Below are 19,587 nucleotides of genomic sequence, written 5' to 3'. Positions count from 1 at the left end.
ACCATAAGTCCAACCCTAACCATCGCTTGGAACAACAGGTCACAATTTCTTCCCCTAAAACAAAATGTTTCAGGTCTGACATGGTGGCCTATCTGCTAAATTCTTGCCTTGCGTGCTCCAGGATCCCATATTAGCACCAGTTCATATCCCAGCAGCCCCACTTCCCATCCAGCAGTCAAGGATGGTCCAAAGCCTTGGGACCCTGCACCAGCAAAAGCTCCCTGACCCACAAAAGCTCCAGGCTCCTTTTTTCAGATCGGCACAGCTCTGGCTGGTGTGTTCACTTGGGAGTGAATAATCGGATGGAAGATATTTCTCTTTTTCTCTCCTCCTCTCTGTATATTTAATTTTCCAATAATAAAGTAATTTTTTAAAAAAATACTAAATGTCTCAGTAGAATACAGAGTTAGATAGCCCATTCTAGATGTGGGCTTTCCATCTTCCATATTTGGATCGCTTAGTCAATTAATGTGATGTCCACAAGCTCAAAGTCAACAGATTACTCCATTTTTTCTGGTGAAGGAAAAACAAAAGATCATTTTGGTATTAATGGTCTCAAATTTCCAGTCTTCCTACTCACTAATTAATTACATTTTCCTAACAATTTCTCCTAAACAATTGGTAAATGTCATAAAACCATGAAAAGGCACAAATCTGAAGGAATCAGTCATGTATATTTTCAGGACAGGCATACTGTTTACATTGTGAAATGCATTTATCATATGAAAATGAGGTTGTTTTTTCTCAATGATTCTAGTTCTGTTGAAACTGTTTCCATGCACACTGAAGGCATGCAGCCCCAAGGGTCACTGAATGGGGTGGGGTGAGAAGGAATAAAAAAGGAATATTGGGAGCTCTTTTAAGGCATATTGATTCTATACATAATGACGTTCAGGGCATGTGTGATAAGGAGAATTCAAAGTATGATTAAATTTCCATGGACAAAGTTTGTGTTGTTCAAAACAGTCTTCCCCCAAATATGAAAACTGCATACATAAACGAAGCCTGACATTCAAAATATGTCCATGGAAATAAGCTGAAATTGTATTGTTGGTTCAATTACCTGGACTCCTGACACCCATGTAGAAGAGTTAGGTTAAGTTCCTTCCCACTGATTTTGGCACAACCCACAATGTTTTCAATAGTTAAGCAAGTAAGTGGGAAGTATCTCTCTCTTCAGGAATCTGTTTCTTAATAAATGATCATTTAACTCATGCTTAAATTTCATTAATCTGTGTATTTGTGAGTAACCCCTATAAAGAAGAGTTCCACAAAACCTGTTGTAAAAATCTTAGGTCCTGTGTTGTCCAATAGGATGCATCTTGAAGCAGTTAGAACTAGCACTTGCTTTCTGAAACCAGATGGCTCAGCCTCTCTCTTGTTTCACATCCACATGAAACCATCCTGGGCCTGTGAATGAGCTTGTGGACAAGGGCCTCACTCCCCTTTGAACATTCCCTGGGCTCCAAGACAGCCTGAGGGTCTGTCAGGGCACAGCAGTGTCATCAAGGGCAATTAAATGGGTCATTATGACACCTGAGGTGTCCTGGCATGTAGGCAGAAACCTCAATGAAAAAGAGGCTGCTGGAGAGAAAATGTCTGCTTGCACTGCAGTCTCTCCTGTGTACTGCTCTGCCTAACCTCTGCTTTTCTCAGAGAAATTCAGAAGTCACATGGTGTGTTGGGATCCCAGTAGGATGTTTTGGAATCTTTGCTTAATTTTCATTCTCCATAAGCAGAAATAGAATTGGACACCTCTCAGAAGGAATCACGGCAGAGGAAGGTCAGTGAGGAAGCCGTTTTGTTCGGGTGCTTGACTGTGTCATCCTGGTGCTGTGCTCAGTACAATGACTCCAAATATGTAATGAAAAAGCCTTGGCATGGAAACATTGCTCTCTGTTGTCCAGTGTTCAGTCATAAGACCCACACTTGGACCTTGTTTTTCCAATCCCAATGCCTGAGTTCATGCCTATCACATCACAGTACGTGTCTCTAGCCTAATATCATTCCAGGGACTTCCCCTTTCATGAGAAAGGCAGAGTGATGCCATGCACTCAGCATCCTGCTGAGTCTTCACCTGCTCTTACCTAATACCTGAGTCAGCACCCCTTAACTAGTACCCACTGAGTCTTCACCTGCTCTTACCTAATACCTGCTGAGTCGTCACTTCTTAATGAGTACCCACTGAGTCTTCACCTGCTCTTATCTAATACCTGCTGAGTCGTCACTTCTTAATGAGTACCCACTGAGTCTTCACCTGCTCTTAACTAGTACCCACTGAGTCTTCACCTGCTCTTAACTAGTAGAATGATGGGTGATTGTATTCCTCGGTAGCAGTACTTCGAGTGTGCAATCATAAACTGGCTAGTAAGAATTAATGCACAAGATTTAAGATTCAAAGTAGAGAGTGCTCCCCTTGGCATAAAAATGAGACACCTCATGACCTTCCTCTGCCATTCCATTCCTCTTCCTGAGCTACCTGAAATGGGTAGCCAAAGAAGGCTTGGAGTCAGGCACAGTGCCAAATCGAATGATGTCATCTTACTTAACGGTGAGTATGCAATCTTGTGTAAACATAAGAATAAAGATTCTAAGAGATGAATATTCAGTTTGGGAAGTTGGTCTAAAAGCCTAAACACAGAAAAGGACAATCTTAAAACAAGAATTTTACTTAGGATATTGTACTCACATACAACCTGGAACAGAACACTTTGTGCATCATTGAAAAATCACAATGAAAATAATGAAGAATATACCAATAAATCTTCAAAATAGCCCCTGCAATATTTATTTCATCATGTGTTAAACTGAGGGAATATGAATCGATAATATAAGTGTATTTAAAACATCCTGTGTTTTAGAATTGCCACGCTGAGAGCTTATTGATAATAACCAAAATTACATAGAATAGTTTCCTTTAGTTTTAAGATAGTAGCATAGCAGCACTGCCTTGAGGCAAACACTGCAAGGGTTAGGGTTAGGATTAGTTGTCTTAGAGGTCCACTCACAGTTTGCAGTTGTATGAAAATGCCTCATTGAATTCAATTTCTGACCACCAATAGACTAGTGGTCAGCAGTCTTTGACAATGTTACACAAAGAACACTGGCTAATCCTCCTGGATGCACATGGAATCAGGATTTCCCCTTTTGACAGTATCCTATATTAACGATGTGTACAAAGATAAGGCTTTCATATTCATAATGTTAACAGTGCAGCATCAACTCAATGGCAGTAGCAAGGCCTCCCCCACGTTGTAGTCCTTTGGGTCATGAGTTGAGTAGATAAAATGGAAAACATAGAAGCTTTTTAAAAAGAATATTGGTTGCATTGTTGAGACATGTCCAAGAGACTAGTTGTTACAGCATCACCTGCAAAGTATGGCAGTTCTGGCCTCATTGTTCCCTTCATCCAAAGCATCAATAAATTTTTCATAGAGGTTGGTTACATACAGGCTTCCAGGTATACTCTGGAGAAAATCCTTACACAGATGGAAAAATATTATTTTTATTTGGCTAACCTAATGAGAAAATCTAATTGGAACATTCTGTTATTTCACCATCTTTTCACAGTAAACCAAACTGTAAGAATTTAGTTACTACTTTCTTCTGATTCATAAATCAGAAGCATAGAGTTGGATTTTTATCACGTCAAGGGTACAGTCATAAAAATGGGATCTGGAGTGTGCTGAGAATGAACACAAAACCTCTTCCTATCACCTCGCACTTTTTGTTTTTGTAAACTTGTATAAACTGGTAAAATTCTTACTGTGCTTATTTTCTGGACAAGTGATAAGCACATATGTTTTCCCTATGTGCTTATCTGAAACATTGTTTCAGATTCTGGGAATTCAAGTCTTAGCTGCCAAGATTTGGAATCAAAGCAACTGCCTATTCACACTCATGTGCACACTCACATAACACATGAAAACTGAATGATTTTTATGATTCAAGTTGCACATGCCCCTTTTGACAATGCTTTCATGATATCCTTATGATTCTTGTCTTTATATTTAATTCTGTACTACTGCTAAGCAGAAGTCTTGCAAATTTTATAAAAATGATCTATCTAGTTATTCTCATTGGCTGCTACAGATACAATATCCGCAAGAAGAAAATTAATACTAATTGAGATATATCACAATTCTTCTCACTATGTTTTGGTATATCCTGGCTGATAAGCTTTCTAAGTGGTGTTATGGGCAATTAGCCCATGTATATGACTGATGTATGTTGATAAAACCAGGAATGTGCACTGTTAATACCAGGTATATGACTGACACACACTGATAATACCAGATATGACTGACGTATACCAATAATAAAAGGTATGACTGATGTACACCCATAACACCAGGTATATGACTGACATACGTTGATGATACCAGGTATGATTGATATGTTGACAATAACATAAAATTCAACTAACATTTGACAAGGAAGAAAAGAGTGTTTGCTAATGGGCCTGGCCTGGTGGTGCAAGTGGTTAAGTCCTCGCCTTGCACGCCCGGGATTCCATGTGGACGCCGGTTCTATCCAGGTTCTATCCTGTGGCCCGGGAAAGCAGTCCAGGACGGCCCAGAGCTTTGGGAACCTGCACCCGCGTGGGAGACCCGGAAGAGGCTCCTGGCTTTGGATCGGCATAGCATCAGCCGTTGCGCTCACTTGGGGAGTGAATCATCGGACGCAAGATCTTCCTCTCTGTCTCTCCTCTCTGTATATCTGCCTTTCCAATTAAAAAAAATAATAAAAATAAATCTTTTTAAAAAAAGAGTGTTTGCTAATGTTATTTGTAATTGTGTCATCATAGAATTTTTTAGCATTTATAACAGTAACTGGACTCAGGGAGCTCTAATGAATATAATCCTGTGACATTCACTCTAATATTTATTGAACTAGTCCTTGTAAGATACATTTAAGATTAATGAAAATAGAGCAGTGACATGAAGAGACACAGTTCCAGTCTTCTGGTATATTTACATGTCATTAGTGTACAATGCCCTATCTCAGATATGTGAATTCTGTGCATCCCTGGGAGGGGGCCCAGTGCCTGGGCTGAAGTGAATTCGTGGCCTCTGACTGCCTTTAATGGCTTGGCACTCAAGGGTACCTTTACCTAATGTGTCCCACACACATGACCCGCAGTGTTTTCTTTTTTGTTTCCAAGATCCTACAATCCAGATTCCATTAGCAAAGTTAATACACGAAGCAAACATAAAACTCAAGAGAATGTACCAAACATCTAGATACCTAAATAGCAAAATCAATTATTGTAGTTCTGATCATGTAACTATTTTAAGTCCATACTGATTCACTAGTCATGTAACATGGTGCTACCCAGAGCCAGATGCAAATCATTCAGAGATACTTTGCTTGGCTGGGAAGTAAATCCATTTTCTGTATGTATAGCACAAACGGGTAGCACTCCACTTGTTCATATTGTTGTTGGAACAATTAAAGCCATTATCAACCTGTTGCCAATTATCCTATGGCTAAATAGAATGGGGATGAGAAAATTCAAAGTTTCTCATCCTAATGCCATCTTCAAATCTGTTTTTGGTTGTGATGGTGGTACTCCCTATTTGTACACTACTGTCAAGTACCAAGATGGATTAATTCAACTCTTTCTAATTTCTACCATTTCCTCTCACAGAAATACACCTGCATATTTGTGACTTAACTTGATAATTTCCAAGTGAGTTTACTTTTCATAGGCATCAATTGAATGTTCAGAAGCTCTAGCAAATTGAGTTCACCACATATATATTTGTAGCTTGATTTAACAGCCCAGGTTCCTGGTGAGAACAAATTCCTCTATACTCTGTCATGTAGTGTGGTCAGCATGGTACCTGTTGACCAACATACCAGAGGAGATAAAATAAGGGAAGACAACAATGGTGGCATCCTTCCTAAATCACCTTGAACATGAAAGCAAAGGAGATAAGCACATGAGGCATTTAACGGACGTTTTGATGACCCATTTGCACATTGGTTGATTCACTGAAAGATAAATGTGGGTCTGCTCTATCAATCCTTTCTGACATGTTAATGAATGCTTTCTTTCAAAATATTTGTTGAAAAGTGTGAAAGTCATCAAATGCATAATTGTGTTTTGGGTCACCGTTGTGTTTATAGAGGGAATATGTCTTGACATTCTTCCATTAATACTATCAATTGTTCAATTTTCATCTAGGACACTGAAGTTAAAGAATAACCATGTGTGTTAATCTGTGTGATAATCTCAAAGAACATATACATTCCCTGGGCTTTTGAACAAATGAGTGGCTATCTGCATAGTTCGTAACATGTCTTACAGAATCAATATTTTGGTCTACTGCAGTTCTTCAACAATCACAATGAAGACACAGCATGCTGACTTCAAAACTGTACCCAGATGACACTAGACTACTTATTACCTTTAAAACAGTTGCCAACACATAGGGAGACTCACTTGTCCAGTCCACGCGTTCTCTAGAATTCAGTTATTCTTTCAGGGCTCTATATGCTTGGCCATTGACAGATGTTTTGAATACGCCCTCCATAAATTGGCCCTTTGAATCAATATAGGAAATCATATCCTGTATGTAAAATAAATGAAATAAATTTGTAGTATCTTATATTATCAGCAGCATAGGACAAGCACATGGCCATTGCAATAAGAGAGCCAGACTATGCAAGGACACAGGTCTGGAAGGAATAAAATGAAACCAAGTTTGAAATTTTCATTTTGGTATCTATCTCTGAGTACATCTTGTATCTGTTAATCATACATATTCACATTCCATATATACATAATAAAATATCTTTGATGCTCAATTTTATACCATGTTTCTTTCCAGGGAATTTATACATTTAAATCCAGTTTCTCTGCTTTGAGTCTGCCATGGAGTCACCTCTCAGCAGTTACCACTTTTTCTCATTCATTCTGAATATCCCTGATGATCTCCAAGTGTAGACATTTTTTTTGCTAAAACAATTTCTTCCTTGTACTCCACAAAAAGACTATCTACCCTATTCCTACACCTCTATAGTTCCAATTCTTTCTTGTAACAAATCTGGAGCTTGACTCCTTCTCCAAAGCCTTTTCTTATTATATTCTCTCTGTGCTAGGGGCAAGGACTATGATAAGATTTACAAAGTACCTAACATGACAATTTATTACACTTGCAGACTAAAATTCTGCATGTCAAGTGGTAAAATGGAGAAACCATGGGAACTCCATAGATGCTACAACTGAATTCTAGTATTCTATTTTTCAATATTAAATGCCCAAATATGTACTCTCCCTTGGCAGGTTCTGTTAGAATGGGAAGGCAGATATTCCATCAGATGAACTTTCATGATAAAATGCTTGAGAGAAAAGTGAGATCAAACTGAGGGGTGTTGAATTGTGAGACAAAGTAGTCCAGTAGAGAAAGTGAAAGAAATCATGAGATTAGCAGAGAGTTCTGCAAAAGCCAAGAGGGGAATGTGAGATGAGGCAGGCTCACTGATATTCAGACATTCAGATCCAATTAGTGTGTGAGGGTGTATGAGAGTTTTTACTGAAATCAGTGACAGTTTTCATGTGTTTTGTACTTCTATGCATTTTCCGTTACCACAGGGCAATAGATAAATCAGATTATTTTGCATTGAAAAGAGTGAAGAAAGTTTTTTAGCCACAGAAGGAGGCCATCCAGTGACTTTTCCATTTTTGAGACAAACATGGATAAATCTGTAGCTCAGAAATGCCAGGATATAGAAGAGTACACTGAAACTTACTGAAATTGACTTTGGCAGCTGGCCGTTGTGACACACATCACGCAGGGGTGACCCAAACAGTGGTGCTTGTTTAGAAGTGGGCAAAGTAGGTGTTGGTGCCACCTTGTTGTGCTTGTTGCCAAAGACACGCTGAGAAAACCACTTTTTAATGGAATGTTTCTTTCGAGCAGGCTTCAGATGAGAATGTGAGGAAGATGTGAGATGGTTAGATGTAGTGTTCAACTCATGGAATCCCATTTCCACATTTTCTGGATGACTGCATGCTTCTGGAAATGGATAGGAAAAAATATCAATGAATCAGTCAATGTGAAGAAAGCTCTACAGACTAAAATCAGTTCAAAGCTCTGGGTGGAGTGAATGTGCTCTTCTCCCTGCCTTTCAGGAACTGGTATTGAAACCAGGAGTTGAACAGCCACGGTTTGTTGCACTGCATTAACAGGTGCTTAGTTACCAAGGTGCAGCCATCCTTATTATAACTGCAATCAGTAGGTTCATGGGTAAGATAATTTCTTAGATTAAAAGGCACTATGTGTTCAAATGACATTGAATTTCCTAATCACAGGCATTCATATTCAGTCTCCTCCAAATCTTCCATTAAAATGAATTGAAACAACAGTTACAACTCAAGGACCTGGAGAGCTGCCACATTGGCAGAAGGTTTGGATTAAGCCACTTCTGCAATTTTGTCTAGCCCAGCATCATAACCTGTAGCCATTTTAAATGCGATCCAGCAGCCCAGATCTCCATTCAAGTGCCTGTCTACTATTGTACCCTTCTCATGCTTACTTATGTATTCGAAGTGCAAAGTGAGACAGAGGAGAGAGGCAGAAAATAAGGACTATATGATTTTCCAGCTATTGATTCAAATTACCAATGACTACTACAATAAGATTTAGCCAAATAAAGCAAGGCACATGGAAATCCACCATCATCTCCAACAGGTCTAGAAGATGCTGAAACACCTGTCTTATCTTCTGCTGGCTTACTATCCGTATTATGTCCCAGATGCTCTACTTCGGATCCAGCACCACGTTTATGTCCTGTGATATTGGTGAGGGGTAGTTCAAGTCCTTGGGCCCCTTGGGCCATTTGACATGCAGACATGTATTTTCAAGAAATTGCCTGGAGACATTGTTTCAAACAAGTTGAAACCCACTATGTACTCAAACACTTGCAATGTCCAGGACAAAACTGTAAACCAGCTCAGGTGTTCTATGTGCATGGCAGGAAGCATTTAATCAAAGAATCACATGCTACCTTCCCGTGTATGTAGTAGTAGTAGGAAGCTGGAATTAGAAGCAGAGCAGAACTAGAATCCAAGCGCTCTGTGAGATGAGGTGTGAAAACAGGTAAATTAAATGCTAGGCCAAATGCTTTGGCAAGACAATGCTTTTGTGGTCACTGAAAATTTCATCTGGAGCTCTTTTCTTCCAATATGATTTTTAATATCACTTCAATCACTTAGATTTCACATATTTAGATAAATTCAGTAAAACTCAGGTTAAAGAATTCAAAGACCAGTACATCTTGATTTTCAAAATTGGAAAGTCCTTAAGAGAATTCTGAGGGTTTAAACACTTGATATAAAAAATCTAATGTTCATAATAAGGGTAAGGGATATATTATCTTTATAAGAATCATAGGTGAGTGAGACTTCAAGTTTAATTTTGATTTGCTTTTCAGCTGAAATTATCTTCATAATTTAAAAATACTAGAAGAGAAAGTCTTGACACATTCTTGCCATTATTGATGATGTGCCTCTAGTGCAGTTTTTTACTAATAATTTTACAACAAGCATAGTTAAGAATTTTTACACATCCCTGTCATGCAGGTAAGGGACATAGCAATTGGGGAATGTAGAGTACTGGCCCCAGGGTGCCTTGCTTGCAAATGAAATATCTGAATCAAAAATTGAGGTGATTCCATTTGGGGAGAAATCTATTAATATAATCCCCCATGCATTGTTGCTGCTCCCTATACATTATCCCTTTGTTTTTATTCATTTTGTTGTGTATGTGTTATAAAATTGTCCTGTGCAAAAATTATTTGAAATCCTACAAGCATTTTACCATTGAAAAATCCTTTTTTTTTTTCAAAAATTAGCTTAGGAAAGCACATCTGCCACAATTCAAAAGTCAAACAATACAGACATTTAAAATTCCTACTTTGAATGTGATCTCTATTATCTGTAGAATGTTTCCATCCTTGTATATTGGCATTCATTGTCCTCTAATAAATGAGCAGTCTTCAACAAGTTCATGGAAAATGCATATTATGAAAAGTTGTGCACAATTTTCAAACTTGGCACCCAAATAAGCGTATTTGTATTATGTTTTTCATTTTTAGTTTGAAGTAACTTCTGTATGTGGATGTTTAAAAATCAATTTCTTAAGTCCTGTTGGAACAAAATTGTAAAGAAAATGTGTTGTCTTACACCTTTTGTTTAAATTTGATGGCAAACTTTGTGATTGTTTTTCAGACTAGTTTGTAGGATATATCTAGTTGTCTTAATTGTGAATAGAATTATTTTGAAAATTTTCAGTTATTTGAAAGAGAGAGATTGCTGCCCTCAGCTGGTTCACTCCCCAAGTGCTGGCTATGTCAGAGCTGCCCCGAGCTGGGAACAGGGATGGCAGGGAGCCATGGATTGGAGCATGACTGGCTGCCTGCCAGAGGGCACATTAGCAAGAAGCTGGAATTAGGCCTGCCGCAGGAGCACAGCCCAGTTACTCTGCTTTGGGTGCACATAGCAAATGGCACTTTAACTGCTGTGTCAAATGCCTACCACTGCTCCTACCCCCACATTAGCCAAATACATACATATTTGTCATGCTATTGGAGGTCTTTTCCATGCATGTACCGTGTCTGTTATACTCACAATCACTATGTCAATCAAAACAAATTCAGCAAAACAAAGAGAAAGCTTGCACCTGGAGGCAGCAGTGAAAGATCCAGAACCTGGGCCTGCCACCCCCTGCAAAACCTGACCTGAAACTTTACTGCTGGGGCCATCTGGGGAGTGAACCAGCAGACTGAGTTCCATGTAGATATGCCTGTTTCTGTTTTTTAAAAAAATCAAAACACATTTTTATGAAAAATAAAAACTGAGATGGCATGCCTTCAGGTACATTGAGTCTAATCTTCTAAGTTAGTCCCTAGTGCCAGAGGATGCCTTGCCCTTCAGGCTCAGCCCACAGACCCTGTGTGTGTGGACCTTGCTAGTGCCTTTGTGACTGATCTGTGGTGACCTGTCTCCTGCCACCCTGGGACAAACCTTCACTCCTGCCCAGGCCCAGGGGAGTCCTGGGGAGACATGACATCTAGATCATGCCTGTTTGGGCCTTGGGGGATGGGGAAAGTTGGCTACTCACACAGGGATGGACCTGTATCAGCCCAGAACAGGGTGCTGCCCCTGGCCAGTGTGGGAGCTCCCCCACAGGACCAGTCACCAAGCCAGTGGTTTCAGCACCCCCACTGTTTGCTCTCTGCAGACTTTTCTCAGACTCCATGCCTCCTTCTCCACGTTGGGTCAACAGTTCCATTCCTACAGCATCCTCATGTTTCCCGCCAGAGTGGCGTTACTCAGGAAGACCGATAAAGCCATCTGCCCCATGAGGCCACCCACATCACAGGTTCATTGCTGACCCACCCTCACCTTCCTCTGACAGAGAGCACAGAAGCACCCCAGCCCTGTTGCACTTCAGGCTGGTTCCTCGGCAACCCAGTCTGGGCTAGGAATGGTGAGGGCTCCCAGGAAGGTCAGGAGCAGCCGTTGCCATGGAATAGTGACAGCCGTCAGTTGCCACAGTGCCAGCGGGTCCAGGGGTCAGCACCCAGAGGTTTGTGCTGTTTGAACACACAGGCTGTACTGCCAGGAGGAGCCCAGCTACCCAAGCAGCTGGCTCAGACTCCTGCCCAGTCCTGGACAGCCACGTCTCTCCCTCAGGACTGGGGAGAGGAAGCCTGAAGACAGTGCAGCCCGCTCGCTCGCTGCTCCTAGCTGCTTCTTTTTCACAAAGGAGGAGAGAGCAGCCAGCAGTTCCACTTGAGCATCAGGGATGTCATCTCTCAGGCCGGGAACCTGTGTAGGAACACTAAGCCAGCGAGAAGTATGGTCATCTCCTGATTTCTAGGGAGATTGCTTCATGGACTCAGTGAGGATGTCAAAGGTATGGATCCTCCTAACACTAACCCTAACCCTAACCTGAACCCCTAATCCTAAACCCAAACTTAAGCCAAACCTGAACCTGAAACCTAACCCCAACCCTAAACCTAACCCATACCCTAATTTGTACCTGTACCCTAAACAATACCCTAAGCAGTACCCTGATCCTAACCCCAACCCTAACGCAAACACATAACCTCAACATGGACCCCTAACTTTAAACCGAACTAGAACCCAAAACCTAACCTTTTCCATAACTCTAACCCTAACACTGACCCTAACACTAACCCATACACTAACCCTAACCATAACCACTAAACCTAATCCTAGCCCTAACCCTAACACTAACCCATACACTAACCCTAACCCTAACCACTAAGCCTAATCCTAGCCCTAACCCTAACCAAAATCCGTACTGTAACCCTAACCCGTACCCTTACCAGTACCCTAATCCTAACCCATTTCCTTACCTGTAGCCCAAGCTGTACCCTAACCCTAACCCTGAAGTACTGCGCATGCTCAATAAGACAAATAAATGTGGACGATGCATGTGCAGTGAAGGGAAGAAACTGCACCTGTGCGAAATTCTAAACCTGCGGGAATACCGCACTCCTCCCGGCACAAAGGCTCCTTCCAGCGGAGTGCGGATGGGGGATGGACACTTGCGTTCCTCCTCTTCCTGCCTTTTTCTTTCTCCTTCTGGCTATGGCGGCCTCCATGAGTGATGGAGTGTGTTGCCTTTGGAGCGGCGGGGAACCTAGCCGCATGTTTTATGTTTTCCTGTTTCTTCTCTGTGTTGTTGTTTGTGGTACTCTTTGGGGTTGCTATTTTTGTGTTCTTCTTTGTGCCCGCCACAGAGCAAGATGGGAAGAGAGGACACAATCCGGGAACAAAGAAGCTAGGTAAGGCCGGCAGGCCAGGCAGGGGATGGGGCAGGACGAGAAAGGCCCAGAAAGGCCTGGGAGGCCGAGAAAGGACCAGAAAGGACCAGAAAGGCCTGGGGAGGCCGAGGAAGGACCAGAAAGGACCGGAAAGGTCGGGAGAGGCCGGGGAAGGACCAGAAAGGCCATAGGAGGCCAGTGAAGGACAGGGAATGATGGGGAAGGACAGGGAAGGCCGAAAAGGCTGGGAAAGGACTGGGAAGGACCGGCGAGAACAGGGGAGGAAGGGCAAGGACAGGGAAGGCCGGGAAAAGCTGGGCAAGGATGGACAAGGACAGGGAAGGCTTGGCAAGGGAAGCGGAGGACGGGGAAGGCTGGACAAGGCTGGACGGGCGAGGCTAGGGAAGGACCAGCAAGGTTAGGGAGGAAGGGCAATGACGGGCGAGGATGGGAAAGGCTTTGCAAGGCCAGCGGAGGATGGGGAAGGACGGTGGAGGATGCGGATGGCACAGAGAACGGGCGAGTACGGGGAAGGAAGGTGGAGGACAGGCGAGGCTGGTCTTGCAGTGGGCAGAGGAACTGGAGGGGGAAAAAATGCACAGAAGAAACGGTGGCTCCTCAGTGGCTTCAGTCAGCTGGACCATGCACGTTTTCGGTGGCGGGAAATTTTCAAAGATATCAAATTGTGCATTTGCTTTATATCTGTGAAATGACCAAATTGCTTATTGGCATTAAGCGCTTTGTGTAGGAGGAGAGAGAGGGAGGGTCACAGAAGGCTTCATGAATGCCTTTCTGTGGCACAGACAGAGCTGAGGTCCTACTTTCCCCAGGAGTGCGAAGCCATCCTATGGAAACATACCATGCTACGTTGAAAGACCCAAGGGGACTGGGTCCCGCTCTGGGCTTGGGGCCCTCCGACGGAGACACCAGGCAGGAGACCAATAGATGTAAACACACGAGGCAAGTTTATTTTCACACGGGCCCGTGGACGTCCTCGTTCTTTCCGAACAAAGGAGCGCGCCTAGGCCGAAAAGTAAGGCACTTTTATAGGGTTTCAAAAGCAGGAAGCAGGTTACAGAAGCAGATGCATAGTTACAGGGTTTTCATTGGTACAGTCAAATTAAGCAAGGCTTATCTTAAAAAAATAGTTATTGCTTTAAACATATTGCTTCCAACACTTTCTGAGAAATAGAAACTTCTCTTGTGAACTTCTCTTTTCTAAGTATTTTGAAAAGTACTTGACACTCTTAGTTCTTAACACCTGTTCTGTTTGTTCAGAGCTGCTAACCCGCAAGTATTCTGTTATTGTCTAAGTTCTAAAACCGGGTGGGGGTCTTTCAACGTAAACCTAGGAGGAGGAGGTGGAGGGCCACGAGGAGGAGGACAAGGAGCAGTAGGAGGAGGACCCCGAGGAGGAGGAGGAGGAAGAGGAGGAGACAGAGACATCCAAGAAACTGCTGTTTGACGCTGGTGGAGTAAGTCAATAACTAAAGAAAGAATTCCTGGCTGAGACTCATTGAGGCACTCTCCAAGAGCCACTGCACACCGCTCATAAATAGATGATGAGTGAAGTCCCTGCTTGCAGACTGAATGTGTGTAGGAAGAGGGAGAGGGGAGAGTTAACAGAACACCTCCTGAATCCTAAGAAATGAATGCTAAACTCCTGAATGCTTGATTCATGACTTTGCTGTGGGAAATACAGCCAAGGCCTTATTAACAATGATGCGCTTTCTCTCCAGTTATGTGGAGCCTTCATTTGTCCACATGAGAAGAGGAAGTGACATCAGAGCAAGTGATCTCATCAGACTGAACCAACCATCCATCCATCCATCCATCCATCCATCCATCCATCCATCCATCCATCCATGTGTTAATAAATCTCTGTGTGTGAGAATCTGACAAGTCTGGAGTCTTTCTTCCCTCCCACCTCACAATGAAGATTCCTCACAGCTGTCCACTTAACTACACTCACCTCACACAGAGAAACTGAGGCTGCCAGGCTGTCCAGTGAGTCCCAGAGCTTAGAATAGCATTGCCTATCCATGTCTCTGGGATGCTGTATCCCAGAGCAAGGCAACTGTCTGCCAGAGTGTCTATGTGCATCAGTGTGTGTGTGTGTGTGTGTGTGTGTGTGTGCACCCAGCTTCCCCTAGCTGGTGCGCTCTGACTGTGTAAACACAGGCACACACATGCTCACACACTCACAGGTCCTGGGTTCAGGAACTCTCTCCTGCAAGGGCAGGCCTCTTCCTGCCTAGGCCAGTGTTGAGGGGTCAAGGGGGACTGGCCCCCGGTTAAGGTGCTAGGTATGTGTTTCTGGAGGGGTGGTTAACCCTTCCTCAGCTGGAAGCTGCTGGCTAGGGCTTTTCCCAAGTTGTCTATGGGGTCTGCTTTTCTTTCTTCCAAGAAGGCACAGAATGAGTCATTAGTTCCCTCCCTTCCTTCCCACTCCATCTGCCATGATCCTCATTCTAAAATTAGATTTTCCCCTTCCCTCTCATCAGGCCTTCCAATGTACCAGGGATTCTCAGGGAAATTGGCAGTGTGATGAGACCCAGTGTGAGGAAGAGGGGAGGACGGGACAAGCAAGTCGGGGGAGCAGGCTGCTGTCCATTCCTGTTTTGCACAGATGGCTATGAGCATCCCTACCCCACCCTGTGGGATGAAAAAGTGTAATTCTTGTTAATCACCTTTGCCTACATGCCATACAAGAAACTTCAGAGATGCGTCTATGCAGGGAAGAAACTGGGTCCCTCTGGAGACTACGTTCTGGCTCCTGGCCAGTTCTGTACAATGAAAACGTTGAATATTTGAATTCCCAGACTCTATTTAGCAAGTTTCTAAATAAATAAACTCACTGAGTGTCTGTGTTTAAAATTATTTCACCTCTCTCATAAAAGCTATAGCATCTTATTACATTGGACTTGCAAGTTGATTTTTTAAAAAATAAGCGAACAAACAGAGCTGAAGGCATTTTAGTAGCCAGATTTCCACACATGTGTACATATTGCAAAGTCATTCTCCCGTGTGTGGCTGGGTGCGAGAACCCTGGGCTATTCAGTGTGGCCTTATAATGAATGGTATTATTTTTTAAAAAAATACAACAAGAAAGTCAGTGAAATATTAACCACATTGAAAGGAAAGCTTGACTCCAACTTAAGGGCCTTTATATAGTTGATAATTTTGTCTGCTGCATCTCTCAGGAGCCAGGAGAGTTTCATGGCTAAGTCCTAGAGGGACATTTGTGTACAGACGAAAGGGGCAGGTACAGAATTCTGCCAGACAGAATTTTGTTTCTGGGCATTTCCTGTCCCCACCCCCACTCTCCCTGCTGTATCTGTGTCTATATATACAATTGGGAAGGAGTAAATACACGATATTGTCCTCATATTTCGATTTGGTGAAAAAGTCCGTGTGTCCTATGGTGATACCAGTTTCTCAACATTTTAACGTTTGTGTTTTTATGTGAATAGGAGCAGTTATTCGAAGAAGTACATATTTAATTTAAAAATAAGGCAAGTTCTAGTTCTCTGGAAAGCATGAACCCCATCTGGAATTAGAAAAGAAAGTGGAATTTAGTCTCATTAATGTGTAGAAAGTGTGTTATTTAAAAGAATGCGGTTTGAAAGGGCACAAAGTAAAACCCGTAACATTTCACTGGAAAGTGGAGAGCACAAAGCCAAAAAAAAAAAGAACCACCAACTTATGCAAATCCTAAAATAGATTACAATCACCTCAGTCACTTTGATTTTCAAAAGTAATAGCTATGATTAAAGTGTGGAGGGGAGTGGTTACTTGGAATCATACTCTTGCCTTATTATAAAAATTGTTTTGAGGTTAGAGAACTGCTTCATTATAGATAAAAAAAATGCAAGTAAATTGTTAATTAAATGCCTGGCTCTTCAAAAGTGTTCATTCTTAAATTACTAATCTTTGATATTTGGTATTGTTCTTACTCATTAGCAAATGTGTTTCAACTTGTACATTCAGGCAATCCTTTCTGCCAACTTCTGTAATAATTCTGAGGCAGATTTTTTTTTAAAGATTTATTTTTATTATTTTTTCATTGGAAAGGTGGATATACAGAGAGGAGAGACAGAGAGGAAGATCTTGCGTCCGATGATTCACTCCCCAAGTGAGCGCAACGGGCCGATACTATGCCGATCCGAAGCCAGGAGCCTCTTCCAGGTCTCCCACATGGGTGCAGAGTCCCAAAGCTTTGGGCCATCCTCGACTGCTTTCCCGGGCCACAGGCAGGGAGCTGGAAGGGAAGCGGGGCTGCCGGGATAGAACCGGCGCCCATATGGGATCCTGGGCGTGCAAGGTGAGGACCTTTAACCACTTGCTCCACCGTGCCGGGCCCCCTGAGGCAGATTTTTATTAATTCTTTCAGTAAAGGCCTGCCTGGGGGTCAATGACCTGTGACAGGAAGAGCAGCAGCTCCCTTAACTGTACTCAAGAACCTGCCTTGTTCAAATGACAACTCAGGGAAGTCTTTGGAGGTAGCACTTTTAGGGCTTCGGGCATGGCAGGCTTATAACACGAGTGTCAATGAAGTACTACTGTGATTAGGCATGGACAGAGTACATTCCCTGCTCTGAATATGCACGTCAGAATTTGAATGTGAATCCATGATCACTGATTAAATAGGCATCTTCAAGTGCCTGAATGCCTCTGGTCTCCATATCTCTGCTTGTGAACTGGAAGTAATAATACTTCCCTCCTTTTGTTGCTGTTCGGGTTAATCTGGGAAAGATGTGCAAAGCAACTAAGTCACATGCAATCACTCAATAAACCTTAGTCACTTCCCTTATGATTTATCAGTTAAATTTTTTGAAGAGGAAACATCATTCTCTCTCTCCTGCTCTTTCTCTTTCTTTCTTCCTTCCTTCCTTCCTTCTTTTCTTTTTTCTTCCTTTCTTTCTTCTTTCTTTCTTTCTTCTTTCTTTCTTTCTTTCTTTCTTTCTTTCTTTCTTTCTTTCCTTCTCTTCTTCTTCCTTCCTTCCTTTCTTTCTTTCTTTCTTCTTTCTTTCTTTCTTTCTTTTCTTTCTTTCTTTCTTTCTTTCTTTCTTTCTTTCTTTCTCTTCTTTCTTTCTTTCCTTCTTTCTTTCTTTCTTTCTTTCTTTCTTTCTTTCTTTCTTTCTTTCTTTCTTTCTTTCTTTCTTTTCTTTCTCTTCTTTCTTTCTTTTGTTCCTTCCTTCCTTCCTCCCTTCCTTCCCTTCCTTCCTTCTTTTCTTTCTTTCTTGTTTCTTTCTTTCTTCCTTCCTTCCTTTCTTTCTTTCGTGACAGTTTTTGCATTTCTATGGTGGCCATTTTGTTTGACTTCTCAATAAATTATGCCTTCAGGATGAAGAGAAGTCATATCTAAAATTGACCTCATTGTAACTGTCTATACCAAGCCAGACAGGCAGCAAGTTTATTCTATACACTTGAAAGTCTTTTTTTTTTTTTAATGGAGGTGGGATGGAGAGGAAGGGGGACATATCTAGATAAGATGATTGAGATTTTAGCTTTCTTCTTAGATTTTGGCATTGCGGTAGCCACACAGCTGAATTTAGTCTACTATACTCCCCACTTTTTAGATCCAGAATGGAGAAAGCTTGGCTTTTCATCGAGTGAACTTGTCAGTTACTTCACTTCCCTGGCCAAGGTACTGCTGAGGGTGCAGCATCCTCACAGAGCTCTTAAACTGAAGTGCTGCTGGGGAGTTACACGTGTGCTATGTGAGTCAGGCAAGTGGGTGTAAGTACTAGGCCCTCTCCTGTTCTGTATTTAATTCCTTGGCATCCAGCTTTTGTATTCCAGAACAAGAGCGAGAGATGGAGATGCAACAAACTCACAGCTCATGGTTTCTCTGAAGGTGGCCATTGCTGCTTAACTCCAGCTCATTGCTGCCCTTTGGATGAGAGGGCCCAAAACTTTTTTTTTTTTTCTGCTCTAAAATGTAGGCCCAACCAAACATCTCTGAATGCCATATGTATTTTGTGAGCCTTTGGTTTGCAATATCTGGATTAGCTGATTTCTAAGGTCTCTGTATTCTTTAAAGTTGCAGTACTCTACAATATTCATGAGGTTTCCTGAATTTTATCTTGCGTGTTTAAGATCTGTATCTTCCTCTGTACCCCAAAGGTAATGTATATATGTGCTTGCATGTGTGCATGTGGGTGTTTTGATAGATGGAAGTGCTTATTACAGAATCTGATATCTGGAAAAAGAGTCATTCATGGCCATGTTGTATCTCTTTCCCTACATTCTGCCTCATCATTAATTGGTTTAAGAAAGTAAACAGAACCATCCCCTTCTCCTCTTGCAGCCTCTGGCCAACATTCTCTCTTCTCTTACTTCTTACTCAAGCCAATTTGATTTGTGGACTAGGGGCTGGACAATAAATTGCCTAATCAGTGGCAGAAGAATTCATTTGTCTCCTGTGGTATGCAGAGAAGAGTTTGCTTCTGTCCGCCCAGGAGGGGCCAGATGTCACCTCCTACACATCTGTCCACGTGGTTTCTCAAGCATGAACCTAAGCTGGAGAAATTCATTTTAAGCAACGGATACATTACCAGACAAGAGTGACTATCCTTATAAAGTTACATGGTCAAAAAGTCAAACTGTTGGCAGGTGGTATTGTAATGTACTTTACGGGTTAAGTTATCCCTCTCCCTTAGATTTATCCTTTAAATTCAGGCGGGCACATGACGTGTCTCTCTCTCCCTCCCTCTTCCTACATCTTTTCCTTCATCCCTTTCTTACAAACCTGTCATGCCTAAGGAGAACATAAAATTG

General features: G+C 42.1%; 1 protein-coding gene across 1 annotated transcript in view; it reads left to right on the top strand.

Moving 5' to 3' along the window:
- Positions 1-12,648, top strand: part of LOC121168078 — a 73,181-nt gene extending 60,533 nt beyond the window's left edge. Inside the window, 1 exon segment of the mRNA XM_040997847.1 lies at positions 12,400-12,648. Within this exon segment, the coding sequence (XP_040853781.1) occupies positions 12,400-12,648 (249 nt within the window).
- The last annotated feature ends 6,939 nt before the right edge of the window (positions 12,649-19,587 follow it).

Source organism: Ochotona curzoniae, unplaced genomic scaffold (genome assembly GCF_017591425.1).
Source record: "Ochotona curzoniae isolate NIBS_2020 unplaced genomic scaffold, NIBS_Ocur_1.0 patch49, whole genome shotgun sequence".
NCBI classification, from domain to species: domain Eukaryota; kingdom Metazoa; phylum Chordata; class Mammalia; order Lagomorpha; family Ochotonidae; genus Ochotona; species Ochotona curzoniae.
This window is presented reverse-complemented; position numbering and strand designations above follow the sequence as displayed.